This window comes from Gossypium hirsutum, chromosome D09 (genome assembly GCF_007990345.1).
Source record: "Gossypium hirsutum isolate 1008001.06 chromosome D09, Gossypium_hirsutum_v2.1, whole genome shotgun sequence".
In the NCBI taxonomy this organism is placed as follows: domain Eukaryota; kingdom Viridiplantae; phylum Streptophyta; class Magnoliopsida; order Malvales; family Malvaceae; genus Gossypium; species Gossypium hirsutum.
Genome location: NC_053445.1, coordinates 51,755,746 through 51,770,924, shown reverse-complemented (window position 1 = coordinate 51,770,924; position 15,179 = coordinate 51,755,746). Strand labels below are relative to the sequence as shown.

The window sequence follows — 15,179 nt, the reverse complement described above, 5'->3', positions numbered from 1 at the left end:
ACTCGCTTTTTTTTCTAATCGGCTTTTTTACTTCTTTAATTCTTCAAAATTAAATAGAATGATTAGCGAGGGGAGTGACTTCCGAACGTGAGGATAAGCGCGTGGAAATAGCGGGTGGGAGATCTTGCTGTGGATTTAAGTTAAACAAGAAATGATTACTGCACTTTCTCTATGTTTAGAACTTTAATTTTTTCGAGTTTTATTATAAATATTATATTTAAATTTTCAATAATTTATATATATTATGATTACCATTGAGATTGTAACTCAAAAATATTAAATTAATTGTTAATTTTATTATTATCGACACTTGATTTCTGAGGTTGATTTTCCTTTTCAAGATTACATTATAGTTTAGGATAATATCAGCCCTTATTAAAATAAATAATTATAATCATTTAACTAAATATTACACAAATTCTTTTATATTTATAAATAACTAATTCAAACATGTTTTAAACTTGTCTATATTATTTTTTAAAATATATATTACTTTTAGTTTAATATTTTAGACTTTTATTAAAAATTAAATTTAAACAATTATATTATATTATTATATTTAATTTTATTATATATGTAATATTAGTCTAGTCAATTTTGTTCTAATGAAATCAGATTTGTGTAAGGATTTTCGTTGGATTTCATATAATATTTTATAAATTCAAATTAGGTTTTAGTAAATCCTAATTCAATAACGTAAATGAATCCTAATTGAACAAAGATTTGAAGTTTGGATCTAATTACGCTTCTTTCCAACTTATATATATGCATATGTATTAACTCATAATTAAGAACTTGAGCTGCTATCTCACGAAACTAAATTCTCTCTACGGCGAAAAGCATATATTATCGTAGTTTTCATTAAAGTAGATAAGCATGAATTCAGGTGAGTTATTGTATTCTTAAACTATTAATTATTTTAAAGAAGCAACTTTGTAACTTGAATAATGTTTGGTTTTGTTACTTACAGATTGGGCAGGACTACCTAATGAGCTTGTTGATTTGATATTACAAAGGTTGGATTCGGTGTCGGACTATTTCCGATTCGGTGCAACATGCACGGCATGGCACGATGTTGCGACGGAGAACATCAACTACTTGTTGTCCCTAAAGCATCCCATGCTCATTGTCCCTCTCAATGCCCATGATGTTTGGAACCTATATAGCATCAAAGACAACAAGCTTCTTCCCTTGCCATTTCAAGTACCATCTGTTGACCGATTTGTCGGCTCTTCCAACGGATGGTTAGTCACCGTGGACGACGATTTAATTGTTCGTTTACTCAACCCACTGTGTTTGATCCCCGGAAAACAAATTGGTTGTGATCCAAATGCTTACATTACTCTTCCACCGTTGGATCCACCATATGGTAATTTTGATCACCTTCGCAAGGTTGTACTTTCTGCTAATCCAACATCAAGCCCCGACGATTACATGGTCATGGTCATATTTGGCTACGATAATCATGTAGCATATATTAAACCAAGCAAAGAAAAAAAATGGACTTACATTAACCATAATTGGGGCGTACTTCATGATCTTATATACTACCGGGATAACTTTTGTGCAGTTGATTATAAGGGTGAAGTTATTTATTTCAACGAGGTTGATGGATCGTTTTCCAAATATTTGACTATAAATCACAGGGCAGAGCTAGAAAATTTCGAAACAAAATATCTTGTGGAGTCACCTTCAGGGGAACTATTGCTGGTTGAAATAATAAAGAGGTGGTATTGGCATGGGGGATATAATTACACAAAAGGAGTCGGAGTTTGGAATCTGAAATTAGATTCAGAAGAATGGGAATGGAGGGAGATGAAAAGCATAGAAGACTGTGCTTTGTTTGTGGGTGACAGCAGCTCATTATCTGTGGTGGCATCCGATTTTTGTGGATGTCAACCAAATTGCATATACTTAATAGATGACTACGAGGCCTTTTTATATGCATCAATGGCTACAAATGGTTCGCAGGCATTGAAGAGTACCAAAAATGTGGGTGTATATAATATGGAGACTAGAAGCTTTACTCCTTATGACACCGCCAAGGATGATGTGTGGTTGGCTGATACAGCAAAACTTGGGATTGTTCCCTCTTTCGTAGTTTATAAGCCTGCCTGATACACTATTATAACATCTATTATTCTTTTACATGTAATTCTACATTCAAACTCACCAACTCTTTATTATTTTAGGTTTCAGTATTTATATTTTTTATTAATTTGACAATTATTCTTTTTTAAGCTAAATTTAGCCTTTTAACCTTTCAAAAAATAGTTAAATCACTTTTTCTAATGAAAATTACGACTAAAATATTAATTTTTAATGTTGTTGGCATGACAACATGCATAACAGTTCATGTGCATATCATACTAACATAATATCAAAATTTATAAAAATTAAAAATAAAAATAAAAAATTCATAAAAAAAATTAGCATGGAGCACAAGTAAATTATCTTGTAAGCTGTTGTATAATTTTTTAAAAGTTGAATGTCAAATTTAACTCCAAAAAATGGAATAAGGGTTAAATTAGCAAAATTATGCCTAAATTAATATTCCAAAATTATCTTCTGAGGATAAAAACCAAATAGAAAGCCCCATTTGAAGGGATAAATTAATTTTGCTCTAATTTTTAATCATATGATTTATTTTCATCCAAAGGAAAAATAATTTTTACTTATTTTGAAAAAAATATTTTTATTAATTTTATTAATTTCATATTTAAATTTATACTAAATCTTTATGTTAGAACAATTATTTATGTAAGAATTGAGATTGTGTTAATGCACTATAACACCAACATTAATGAAACATTTTCAAGAAGAAATATCTTTTATAAAGTGTCCAATACAATTTTTTTAAAAATTACTTAATTACATTTGGTTATCAATTAAAAACAATTCTTTTACAAAAGATAAAAACAACCATACACATAATTCTAACATCACCTTAATTTTTAATATTTCTTTCAAAGAAAAAGAAGGACCAATAATTGGTAAAAGCAATTTTCAAAGCATTAGGTAACATAACATGGTACTGATTCAGATTTCAATTTCCAACCCCAAAAATTCATTTCAAGTTAAAATCTCCACAGGAACAGGTAAAGTAGGTCCATAATACAAAAATCCAAATGGATATTCAAAAGAAGAATGAACTCAGCATTACACGTTTGAAGTTCAATGGCAAACAATATAAATGGAGGTAAATAAGTAGGGGCTTGATTGTATTGCTGCATGAAACTTAGTTCATATCTATGGGGATCTCACTTCTTCTTGGCAGCCTCTCCAGCCTTGGTCTGCAATGTGGGAAAAGTCACAAATAATAGACAAAATAAATTCAAGAAAGAACAGTTGAAAAAACAAACACCTCAATTACCTTTTTAACACCTCTGACTTTTTTAGCCCTGTTTTTCCTTTCCTTCATCTGCTTTCTAGACTTTTCAACCTTGGTATCAAGTCCGTTCTATCATTGGAAGAAAAGAACTTCAGAATCAATGCACAAACTGTGTATGTGCATTAGCACATGCACTCAACTTGTGTAAGCAAGAAGGGAATGGAGGTAAAGAGAGAAAGGTTGCATGCATTGCATTCCCTTCTGAAACAAAGGAGCATTCTTTATACAAAGGTAAAGACCCCAATGATATAGGAAATTCAGCTTGTTTTAATGACTTCTCTTAACTTATTTCTACACTACGAACTTGACTGAAAGTATAACTATCAATCCATGAGATAACAACTAGACTCAAGCAATAAGCCAAAATAACCAAAATCCAATAGCATAGTGATGCCATGCCATCTATCATGAATTCTTGGCACCTTATCTCTAGCAAAGTTATTCATGATAAGCAAATTATTGCTTCCCAACATACATTACTCATATTCTAAGATGTATATGAAAGAATGAACCACACTTATGGAGTAAGTTCATGTCATCCATCAAACTACTAAGAATCTGAATCTTTTGAATTGAAAAGAATAATCTAAAACTAAGGGTACCAAATCGAAGAAGTTCTAAAACAAATGCAGTGTTTCCAATTAAATGCGATACATAAACTTGAACTTTTGAAGACCTAAATAATACCAAGTAATTGTTCAACTAGACAAATCAAATGCCACAGTAAGTATAAAGAACTTCAAATGAATAATAAATGGTCATTAATCTAACTGATAATGCTTAAACTTTGAAAACAGGCAGTGATTTTACCCTGATCAAGCGGTACTTAGGCTCATACTTCTTTGCATTCTCAACTGAGTCATAAATAAGCCCAAAACCAGTTGACTTCCCTCCTCCAAAGTGAGTACGGAACTTGAATACAAAAATGGAATTTTGGTCTTTTACTTCATACATCCTAGCCAATTTCTCCTTCAACTCAGCCTACGTTCCAGTTCATACTTAAGCTAGTTAAACACAAATAAACTTCGAACCTTAAAAACAGAAATAACTTATTAAAATACCTTTGAAACATTTGGTCTTCCAGGATGAAGAACATCTATGATCTGTGGCAAAAAAAAAAAAAAAAGATAGCTTTCAAGTTTTTACCGAAACCCCATTTAGTCAAATCTCTTCCTACATTTCTCAGTAAACAAACAATATAAAGCAATCTAAGAAAGAGAAAAAAAAACGAATGAAAGCTAGAACTTGTCATAATGAAATAAAATAAAAAAAAATAACCCACGAATTGCTTCCTTGAAAGGAGCCTGTTGGTCATGAACTTCCGAGTTCTTATGGTAACAGCCTTGTCCGCCATTGCTCTGCATGCACAAAAAAGTAAACAGAGCCAGACATTACTACACGTAGTTATATACGCATATAATAGTTTATTAAAAGGAGAAGAGCACTAAGGGCTTACTTGAGTTGTGGTTTCTTTGAAGGTGCTGATACTCTTTGAGCGCCGCTCCGCTTGGGGGGGGGGTAGTGGAAGGCGCCGGCGCTGAAGCTGAAATGAAGAAGAATATTGACTAGGGTTTTGGGTAGATAAAGGGGATGTATTTTTTAGGTTGTGTTTGGTTGATAGGATAATTGTATCCTACAGTTTGGATTGTCCTTGTACGAAATTTTAGGTTAAATTCTGATATTAGTCCCTGTACTTTACAAAAGTTTTGGATTTAGCCGTTGCACTTTATTTTGGTGATTTTTAGTCTCAATACTTTTTAATTTTTAAAAATTTCAGTCCTCATTAAACAACAACCGTTAAATTTGTTAAGTTGGGTTCTGCTATTTTCAAAATATGATTGGACAAATATATTATCATATGTAAAATGCATTTTTAGCTTGTTATTTTCATATATTACTCACTTAAATCCAGTTAATAAATTGACAACTATCATTTGCACAAAAATTGAAATTTCAAATATTGAAAAGTAGAAGGACTGAGAATGATCCAGTTGGAGAATATTGACTACGTCTACAATTGTACGCATAGTATAAGACTAATCATTGAATTTAACTACTACTATTTGGGTTGTGACTAAAATTTCAATTTTTGAAAAGTATAGAAGTTAAAATTAACTAATTCAAAAAATACAGAGACTAAATTTGATGAATGTCATGTTAATTAATTATTTTATTTATTTAAATAAAATATTTTAATTATTTTTGTTAAATTTAACTTCAAGTTAATTTGAATTTGAATTAAACAGTAAATTCTAATAATAATAATAATAAAACCATCCTTTAGTTTTAAAATTCAAACAAAGAAAAGTGAGGTGGTGAATTTCAATATTGAGTTGAAGTTGAATCGTGAATTTACCTTTAGTTCAAAAAGTAGAATGGCAAGAATTAACAAAAGTAAAATATAGTGACAATTTTTAATTTTTATCTAAAACATAGTGGTAAATTTGCATATTAACCCATTTTATTCTGGCTTAACAATAATATCAACTTTCAAACTATACTAACTTTTCTACTCAAATACTTCAGTTTTTTCTTGTCAAAAGTTATATTTAAGTTATCGATTTTGTCTCATTTTACTTAAAATTGTATAAAAAGAAACGGAATTTATAATTAGATATTTCATTTGAAAAGAAAAACACACTTTGAGTATCTAAGCAAGAAAAACGATAAAATTTGATAGATCTAAATTCATTTTATTTATCAAATGGAATAAAGACATAAAATGAAAAGGCTAAATATTGCTATTAGTCCATCTATTTTGTGTAAGTTGCGGATTTAGGGTTTGTACTTTAATTTGGTTAATTTTAGTCTTTATATTTTTTAAAATTTAAATTTTCAATCTTGATCAAATCGTAGTAGTTAAATATGTTTAGTTAAATTCTGTTAGTGGTCCTGTGGTACTATTTGTAAACTTGTAGATTTAGTTTATTTTCTCTGATTTGATCATTTTTAGTTTTTATACTTTTCGAAAGTCGAAATTTTATTATCAACGCAAATGATAGTCATTAAATTTATTAATTAGTTTTGTTTTAGAATAATATGTGGAAAATAATAAACTGACATAAAATTACATATATAATAATATATTTAAATTAAAATTTAAAAAATAATAAAACTTGACGAATAGGTCAAAATTAAAATTTTTGAAAATATAAGACTAAAAATTACCAAATTTAAATATAAACACCTCAGCCTCTTCTCGCTATCGTGTGCTTTATAATTTCACCCATCTATTGTACTTTTAAGAAAATGTAAAAGAATTAAATTAAGTTGTTATAATAAATTTGTACTCAAATTAAGCTTATGTTGTTAGTTAAAATAATCATCTAAGTTTCTCTATTAACATTTTTTGTCATTGACCATGTTAATTGTTAAAAAGAATTGATAAGTCAATCAAATAGTGACACGTGCTAGCTTCTAGTTTAATATAATGTTTTTTCCCATAAAATTAAAAAAATTGGAAGATTTATAAAAAATTATTAAAGATTAAAAATAAAAATTGATATAAACTTATAAAAACTTATAAAATATTATATAAATATTATAAAAATATAAAAATCTAATAGATTATAAAAAAGTTATAAAATTAGTAAATTATGTTTAAAATTTTATAAAAACGTATTAAAATTCTATGACATCATAAAATTATAAAAAAAATTAATTGATATAAGCTTATAAAAATTATGATAATAAAAACCTAAAAATTTGAACTAGACTGGATAAGTCAGTTGGACCAATTAGACCAAAATAAAAAAAGGTATTTGTCCAAAGAAAACTATTAGATCGATTGACTTGGGAACCAGATGGTTGGACTTTTTTTTTAATATTTCAATATTTTTAATGTTTTATTAATTGAATTGGACGGGTTAGTTGAACTGACAAATCGATAAGTTAATCAGTTCGATCACCAGTTCGAATCTAAAAAGTTTGATTATAATATTTCATTTTAACATATGCTAATAGTTGAATAATGGAATTTTTGTTTGATAAAAATATTTAAAAAATACCCTTACCGATTTTGGGCTAATTAGTCATGTTCAAAATTTTATGATTCTTTAAATAATTTTATAAGTTTATATCAGTTTTAATATTTTTTTATAATTTTTAAAAAAATTTCTAATTCTAATATGTTTTTTTAATTTTAAATATTTTAAATAAGTTTTATTAATTTCATAAAATTTTATAATTTATTAGATTTTTTTTACATTCTATAAGATTTATAAGTTTTTATAATCTTAATAAATTTGTATCAATTTTAATATTTTTTAATATTTAATATTTTTATTTTTATAATATTTTTATGATATTTAATACTTTTATGAAAAAAATATTAGATTAAATCAGAATGTCATGTGTAACCATTTAATTAGTCCGCCAATTTATTTTAACGGTCAGCGTAATCAATGACGAAAATCTTTAACGAAGGGACTTAATTTATCATATTATTTAACTATAAGTGCTTAATTGAGTAGGAATTTAATAACAAAAATTATTTATTTATTTTGTATTCCTTAAAGACTTTTTTTACACATAAACCACTAATAAAAGATACATTGACCTTGTACTATTTTGCCATTAATATTTTCTTAATGGAAATGGGGCAATCACTTTTTTTATGATTAAAGAAAATGTAAAACATGAATCATCGTATGATGGCACTAAGTTTTGGATTGTATATATTATAATCTACTTTTCCTTCATTTATTTATTGTTAATTTAAATATAATATTAATCTAAGAAATTAGAGATACATAATCATAAGTCCACAACCAATTGTTAGTGGCTACGTGTTTTCTTTATCATCAATTTCTTCCAACATGGAAATTTCCAGGAAAGTGCAGCGGCGTTTTGAATAAAACCGTAGCATGTGACGTGGTGTTTTTAAATAACCAGTCGACTTCAAATTTTATACTACGTAAAAATTTAGATTTCACATATTATAAAAAAAAATCATTAAAATTTTAAAAAACATTTTTTAACATCTTGGTGGTAACCATAACATATTTAAATTTTGATTTGTGTGTTTTAAAGATGTCTCATTGTGCTTTTGAGCTAACATGGATCTAATTTGAACGGATATCAGCTCAATTACAAAATTATTAAAATAAATTCGTTCTTTTTACAAATATAAATAATAAAAATCACGTGGATTAAACCTTCAATTTTATCATTTTAACTTAAAGCTTTCTTTTTCACATGTGACAATTAATTACTTAAGGCTTCTTTCATTCACACTAAAAAAAGGACATAATGATAAATTTAGCCCTTAGCATTTATCTCTTTTGTCAATTTAACATTTAATCTTTTTTTAGTTAAAATTTACCCTGACCTTTTAAAAAGAGTGAATATAACCATCAAATTTTCAAGAATATTCAAATTGGTATTTATTTTAATAGAAATACTAACTAAAACTTTAAAATTTTAAAAGTGGTAACTACATGACAATTCAAAAGTACTTCATGCTTTTTCTTTTTTAATTTTGATGAACTTAATGTATGTTTTAAAATTTTAAAATTATTTGTTATCATGAAATATAATATAAATAATACCATGTCAACATAAATTATATATGAATTACCACACAAGTTATCATGCCACAGTTGTTAAAAATTAAGATTTTAATCAGTATTTTCATTAAAAATAAGCGATTTCACTTTTTCATGAAAAATTAATACCCAAATTTAACTAAAATAATATAATCAAAATTGATAAAAAAAACACAAATATTAAAAACTAAATTTATTATTACTAAAACAAACTGACATATCATTATTAAAAGAACTTGCCCCCATCAATGTGCATGGGAACTTTCGTAGAAAATGCATAGGAAGCCACTTCATTTGACAAACCTCCACACCTATCTTTATAAATTGTGATAGTAAGGTAACAATCAATCCATTCCCATTTTGTACCAAAATAATACATTATATTATCCCCTAAGTCGTTTGGCTCTCAAAAGTAGCAGACAGACTATCAACCATGGCTTTGATCAATATCATGTTAGCTTCGAAGCGGTGTCGTCGCCATCGAAAAGGTACCAGATCTTCCTTCTCTGTTGTTCCAAGTTCGATAAGCTCGGTGCCGGAGTCATCATCACTGTCGTCGAAACAGTCTAATTGTTTCGATGAATGGTCTGCTACTGATTGTAAAATAATGATGCTGGTAGCAGTTGTTTCATATTCTTATTTGCTATACCTTTCAATATTCGGGTAAATTTTGTTTGAAATGTAGAAAACTAGATTCTATAAGCATTTCCCACTTTTTTTTTTGTAGGCTATGGATATATATATATCGAGTGATTTAAGTATTGGAGTATTGGCTTCTATGTAGGAGGTAGTTGCCTTTGTACAATGTAATTCTGCCTTTTTTAACTTTGGTAGAATTTTTGGGTCAATTTTCTTCTGCAAATTAATTTCTTTTAGAATTATACCTAATACTGTTAATCTTTTGATGATTGGGCTTAGGTAAGGCATGAGCTTAAGTTTGGATCTTATTGCTTGATTACGGGAGCGAAAGTAGGGAAAAAAAGTTAGGGGCTAAAAGATAATTTTATGTAAAAGTATCATGGAAGCCTTTGTAGTTTGCATTTTTTCATCTCTACTAAAAAAATGAGCAAATTAGTCCTTATACATTAGATCAAAGAGCAAATTGATTCTTCTGTTAAAATTTCCATCTAATTCTACTATTAAAAATTGGCCATTGTACGTCAGCATAAGGCACACGTGGCAGCCAAGTGTCATTATTCGGTTATTCCATAAGCCACACTAATTTTTAACAATATAAATTGGTGAAATTTTAAACTGAAAGGACCAATTTGCTATTTGATCTAATGTCCAATAACTAATTGGCCCATTTTTTGAGTAAGGGGCAAAATGCAATTTGATTCTTAGTACAGAAACCTCCATAATATTTTTACCAATAATTTTATTATTATACTAGTTTATAATTTTATAAATTTTAAGAGATTTAAAAATAATTTTACTATTTTAGGGGTCAAGGCTCCTGCCTACCCTCTTAGATTCACATTGTTTGGCCATGAACTCATTGTTCGAACATGATAATCTTACGAGGTTTCTATGTTGATTCATTTGATGTTGCAACCTAATGTTTAGCTTTAGCCAATGGTGAATCTAAGGGGTTGATATTAAGCTTTGCTCACTTTAAATGACAACTTTGTTTTTAATTTCTTTAAAAATGATAAAATTATAAATTAACGTATTTTGATGTCTCAAAATTTATAAATAAGAAAATAAGATTGCAAGGAATATGAGACGGTAGGAAGGAGATGATCTATTAAGGACATTAATATATATCTACTTTCTGCTCAACATTTAAGGTTATTTTCTTATTGGTTGATTTGCAAAGTGTTCCCACGTTATACTAAGTCGAGCTAGTAATATTTGAGAATGGACCTTAATAATATTTTGATATAACACTTATTATCCAATTTTATTTTTTATAATTGGGAAAGGAGAATAAGATTGCTTGAGATCGAACTAAAGATCTCATGCCTACAACAAAATGTTTTTGCCATTAGATTAAGAGGTTGTTGTCCCCAGCCTGTCCCTTTAGGTTTGTCCTGTTAGGTCATTAACTCCTTATTCGAAGGTTTCTCTATTGATCCATGTAGTGTTACAGTGTTATGTATAGCTTTGATCAAGGGTGGACTTAAGAGGTAGATAACAGCTTTGGTCACATCACATTACTAATAAGGTATCATTACATAGGTTCCATTAAGTACCTTCTTTATATACACTCTCAATGGCATAGAAAAGTGGTTCTTCTTCCTCCACCAACCGAGCTCCCATGGAGCTTTTCATAACCTCTCTTCTTCCAACCCGATCACTTGCGACTCTACGCCCGTCCACACTTTATATTAAGTGAATCGTCACTAAACCCCTAACCCAAAACTTGTATCAACAATTTCTATTTAGACTAATCAAATTAATTTAAGCTTACTGACATACTTGATTAATTTTAAAAGGAGTAATCTGCAATTCTGAAAACTTATGAAATTTTAATTAAAAACAATAAAATTAATACGACTTTGAGATTAAAAAAAGAAAACAAGAAAATTTTATGACATTGAAGAAGGTAAAATTTTAAATATTTATTAAGCAGTGGTCGATTGGTATATCTTAATAATTTTTAATTTATAAAGTATAAATCACGTGTTTAAAATATGTTAAATAATATAGTTTTATTCTGTAAGTAAAATGTTATGTTATAAACAAAAATTATTATATTATATATTTTTATCCTGAGCCAAGGCCTACCAAATATGTTATGTTATAAAAAAAATATTATATTCTATATATATATAAACTACTAATACAATAACAATTAAACTCATTAGTAAAACTTAAAAAAATTTACCTAACTAAATAACCCAACCCAAAATATAAATTTTAAAAAATTATATTTAATACAATAAAATATTTATTATATTTAAGTGTTTTTAAATATAAAAAATATTTATTATATTTATGATAATATTTTTTAATATGAATACTTTTTAATATATTTTTAATGTATTAAAAACTTTTATTTTAACGTTTTTAATGCATTTAGTGAATTATATATATTTTTTATTTTTTAAAGTAAAAATTAATCTAAAAAATAAATATGGGCGGGTCAAATTGGACCCGAATTTACTTTTCTTAAATTGAGTCAAATTTAAACAAAAAAAAATAAACTCATTTTTCGGGTCAAATCAAATTCAAACTTAAAAATTTGATTTAAATATTTTGTATGAGCACATGAACACCTCTAGCATATGAGGTAAATATAATAGTTTGGAAACCCCTATCACACCTGGTGATGAAACTCATTCTAGTGATTAGAGATCAAATTCACAATGCTTTCGATTTGTATTTCCCTTATATTTAATCTTCCTATAATTTAATATACCAAATTTTAATATTTTTAATAATAATTTTTCATTCATACCTTACCATTATAATTACGATTGAAATCTGAATATATATTTCACAAAATTTTTAATCTTACTATACTTAATTATAACGCTTCCATACGCATATTTTTTTAATTATTACAATATTAAAAGAGGAAAGGAGAATAAATAAAAATTTTAACCATTATTCTAAATAAAAACAGTAATATTTTCCTATTTATATGTTAAACTTTAAAACAAAACTCGTACATCCAATTAGCAAGTGATTGAAGTTTTTAAGTGAACCATCCCAAAAATGTCAAGGTTGAAGTACTACAAATGGTATTCTCTGCCCCAAAATTGTAATGTACCAAAGTGTTACTTGAAAAAGTATAAAGTATGATTTAAGTATAATATCATTGTTACATAAAAGATTGGAGTGGACCAATCTACACACAAAATTGTGTGAAAGCAGTCCCATTTTCTCCCATGGTTTTAGTGTAAATGAAGATATGAAAATATATTAAGTAGGTTATTACATCCATTCAAAAGCTTTAGTCAACTTCAATATAGATATTGAAAACAAGAAATTAACTGCTGAAAATTGACAATGCAACACCCAAAAGAAAATTCTCATTAATAATCATAAATAATTATGCTGAGTCATTCAAATTTCTTATATTTTTTTAATTTTTAATATTTACATTCAACATATATTCGAATATAAGTATAAAAAAAACTTAAACTTTCTCATATAGGATACATACTCGTATAATACACTCACCTGAAAACGGATATATCATATACATACTTATGTACAATAGATCTGCTTCTTTAGAAAAAATCATACCCAGAAAAAGGGTTCTTGATCAGTTCAATGTTTTAGCAGGTGCATTTGATTCCACCAGTATTGACCATAAAACATGCACATCTTCACAAGGGCAAGATTTCACATCTTCATACAAAATGTATATCCCTCTCCCTATAAAAAAAATCAATTAAAAAAATTTGATTGAATTTAATCTATATCTAAGAATCCCATTGCTGAGAAACACTGCATTAATTTAAAAGAAAAAAACCATGAAAAATGCAGAGAGATAGAAGGGAAATTAATGAACATACTTTTTCTCTGAGCTGAGTGGAGACGAAACCAGAGTTTCTTCAAGGGAGAAAACAGGGATTGAAGCCACCCCATCTGAAGAAGGAGGAGTGGCTATGATAAAAAAAAGCACCCCAAAGGGTCACTGAGAACAAAAACTGTAGGGTTTTGGTTACATAAGTAGGATAAAGAAAAGTCTAATGGTTCAACATTTTGGCTCTTCTTTTTCCTTTTATTCATAAAAATTTTACATTAACTTTTTGCCAATCATGGATTGATTTTGATGTTGGTGCAGTGTCATTGTCAAAACCCCCCATTTTTATTTTATTATATTTTCACTTGTTGAATAAGAAGCCACCCTACCAATCAGCTATGGTTTTTCAGAGCTCTGCTTAACTTTTCTTTTGGCCACCATTTTTGTCTCACTAACTTCACTTATGCTTCAAGCCACAATTTTTTTGGGTTATTATGCTATTTCATACCTGAGTTCGGTTTCAATGCCTATTGTGGTACTTGAGATTTTTTCGTTCCGATCTAGTGCTTAAGTTTAGTTTCGATGTTCAATTTGAAACTTGAGGGGTTTTTTTTTCATATTTAAGTATTTGAGTTTACCTTCAATATTTAATTTGGTACCTAAACTTTTATTTTTATCCCAATTAAGTACATATTTTTTTTAGTAGAGCGGTTAAAATATATTGTTAGTCTTTGTAATTTGACAAAATTTGAAATTTAATTATTGTACTTAAAAAGTTAAAAAATAAATTCTATTACTTTTTTATTTAAAAACACCAATCCAATCATTAAAATCATAAGTATTTTTCGTCAAAATTTGTTAATTTGGCATGTTGATTAGGTCATGGTATATGATTGACGGATATTAAACAGGCTAAATTGACAAATTTTAGCGAAAATTACTAACGACAATAATGATTAAGCTAGGATTTTTAAATTGAAAAAAGTAAGAGAATTGAAATTTTAACTTGAATTTCAAATTCTATAGAAATACAAAGGCTAGCAGCATATTCTAACATATTAGAGCAAATATGTCAAATATTTATTAGGCCACATAATGCTAATTCTTTTAAATATCCAATTGAATATTGAAACCAAACTCAAGTACCAAATTAAATATTAAAGTTAAACTAAAGTACCAAATATTATACTAACCCATTTTTTTCTACTTTCCTACAACTACATGCACTCTCATCTATTGCTTTAAAAAACAAGGTTTTGGATAGGGAAGAATACTCCAATTGTGGGGTTGCTTCTTTTTGCCTTTTTCTGGGTCCAACTCTTGTATTTTAAGTAAAATAAGCCTAAAAATTTGGAATTTCTTATTTCCACTTCCAATTTTGTGGATAAAAAATATAAATATCCAACAGTGTAATTAAATCTCAATGTAATTATCGGTTAATAATGATTAAAGAAAGGGTAAATTATATAGATAGTCACTTAAATATATAAAAAAATCATTTTAGGCACTCAAAATAAAAAATTTGCAATTTAAGCACTCACGTTACATAATTCGATCATTTTGTTCACTCATCAAAACCACAAAAGGCAAGTTGACGTGATAGTTAAAAAATCAGTATAATAACAAATTTATTCCTCAAATTTTTATATATTATATCGATTTAGTCATAAATTTTAAAAATTAACTCTCAAAATTTACAAATGTTCTCAATTTGGTTCTAATTTTAAGAAAATAAGAAAATATGTAATTATAATTATGTTTGTTTAATATTAATATTAAATTTATTATTATATTTTTTGAAAAATATGTATTTTTATATTTT

The 15,179-nt window shown here is 27.4% G+C and overlaps 2 protein-coding genes and 2 long non-coding RNA genes across 4 annotated transcripts; 2 read left to right on the top strand and 2 right to left on the bottom strand.

The window, feature by feature from the left end:
* Window positions 1-804: 804 nt before the first annotated feature.
* Window positions 805-2,214, top strand: LOC121221025 (F-box protein At2g26160). The gene is made up of 2 exons (XM_041101348.1): window positions 805-886; window positions 971-2,214. The coding sequence occupies exons 1-2, from the start codon at window positions 877-879 to the stop codon at window positions 2,116-2,118; spliced, it is 1,158 nt and encodes a 385-aa protein (XP_040957282.1). The 5' UTR covers window positions 805-876; the 3' UTR covers window positions 2,119-2,214.
* An 805-nt stretch (window positions 2,215-3,019) lies between these two features.
* Window positions 3,020-5,015, bottom strand: LOC107928432 (40S ribosomal protein S24-1). Its single transcript, XM_016859669.2, has 6 exons — window positions 4,848-5,015; window positions 4,674-4,749; window positions 4,453-4,494; window positions 4,202-4,372; window positions 3,374-3,460; window positions 3,020-3,293 (listed from the first exon to the last, which is right to left on the bottom strand). The coding sequence occupies exons 2-6, from the start codon at window positions 4,743-4,745 to the stop codon at window positions 3,261-3,263; spliced, it is 405 nt and encodes a 134-aa protein (XP_016715158.2). The 5' UTR covers window positions 4,746-4,749; window positions 4,848-5,015; the 3' UTR covers window positions 3,020-3,260.
* A 4,207-nt stretch (window positions 5,016-9,222) lies between these two features.
* LOC121221024 (uncharacterized) lies at window positions 9,223-10,018 on the top strand. The gene is made up of 2 exons (XR_005918318.1): window positions 9,223-9,724; window positions 9,856-10,018. It is a non-coding gene; the product is annotated as an uncharacterized lncRNA (long non-coding RNA).
* Window positions 10,019-13,012: 2,994 nt separating this feature from the next.
* Window positions 13,013-13,542, bottom strand: LOC121221023 (uncharacterized). Its single transcript, XR_005918317.1, has 2 exons — window positions 13,407-13,542; window positions 13,013-13,266 (listed from the first exon to the last, which is right to left on the bottom strand). It is a non-coding gene; the product is annotated as an uncharacterized lncRNA (long non-coding RNA).
* Window positions 13,543-15,179: the final 1,637 nt, after the last annotated feature.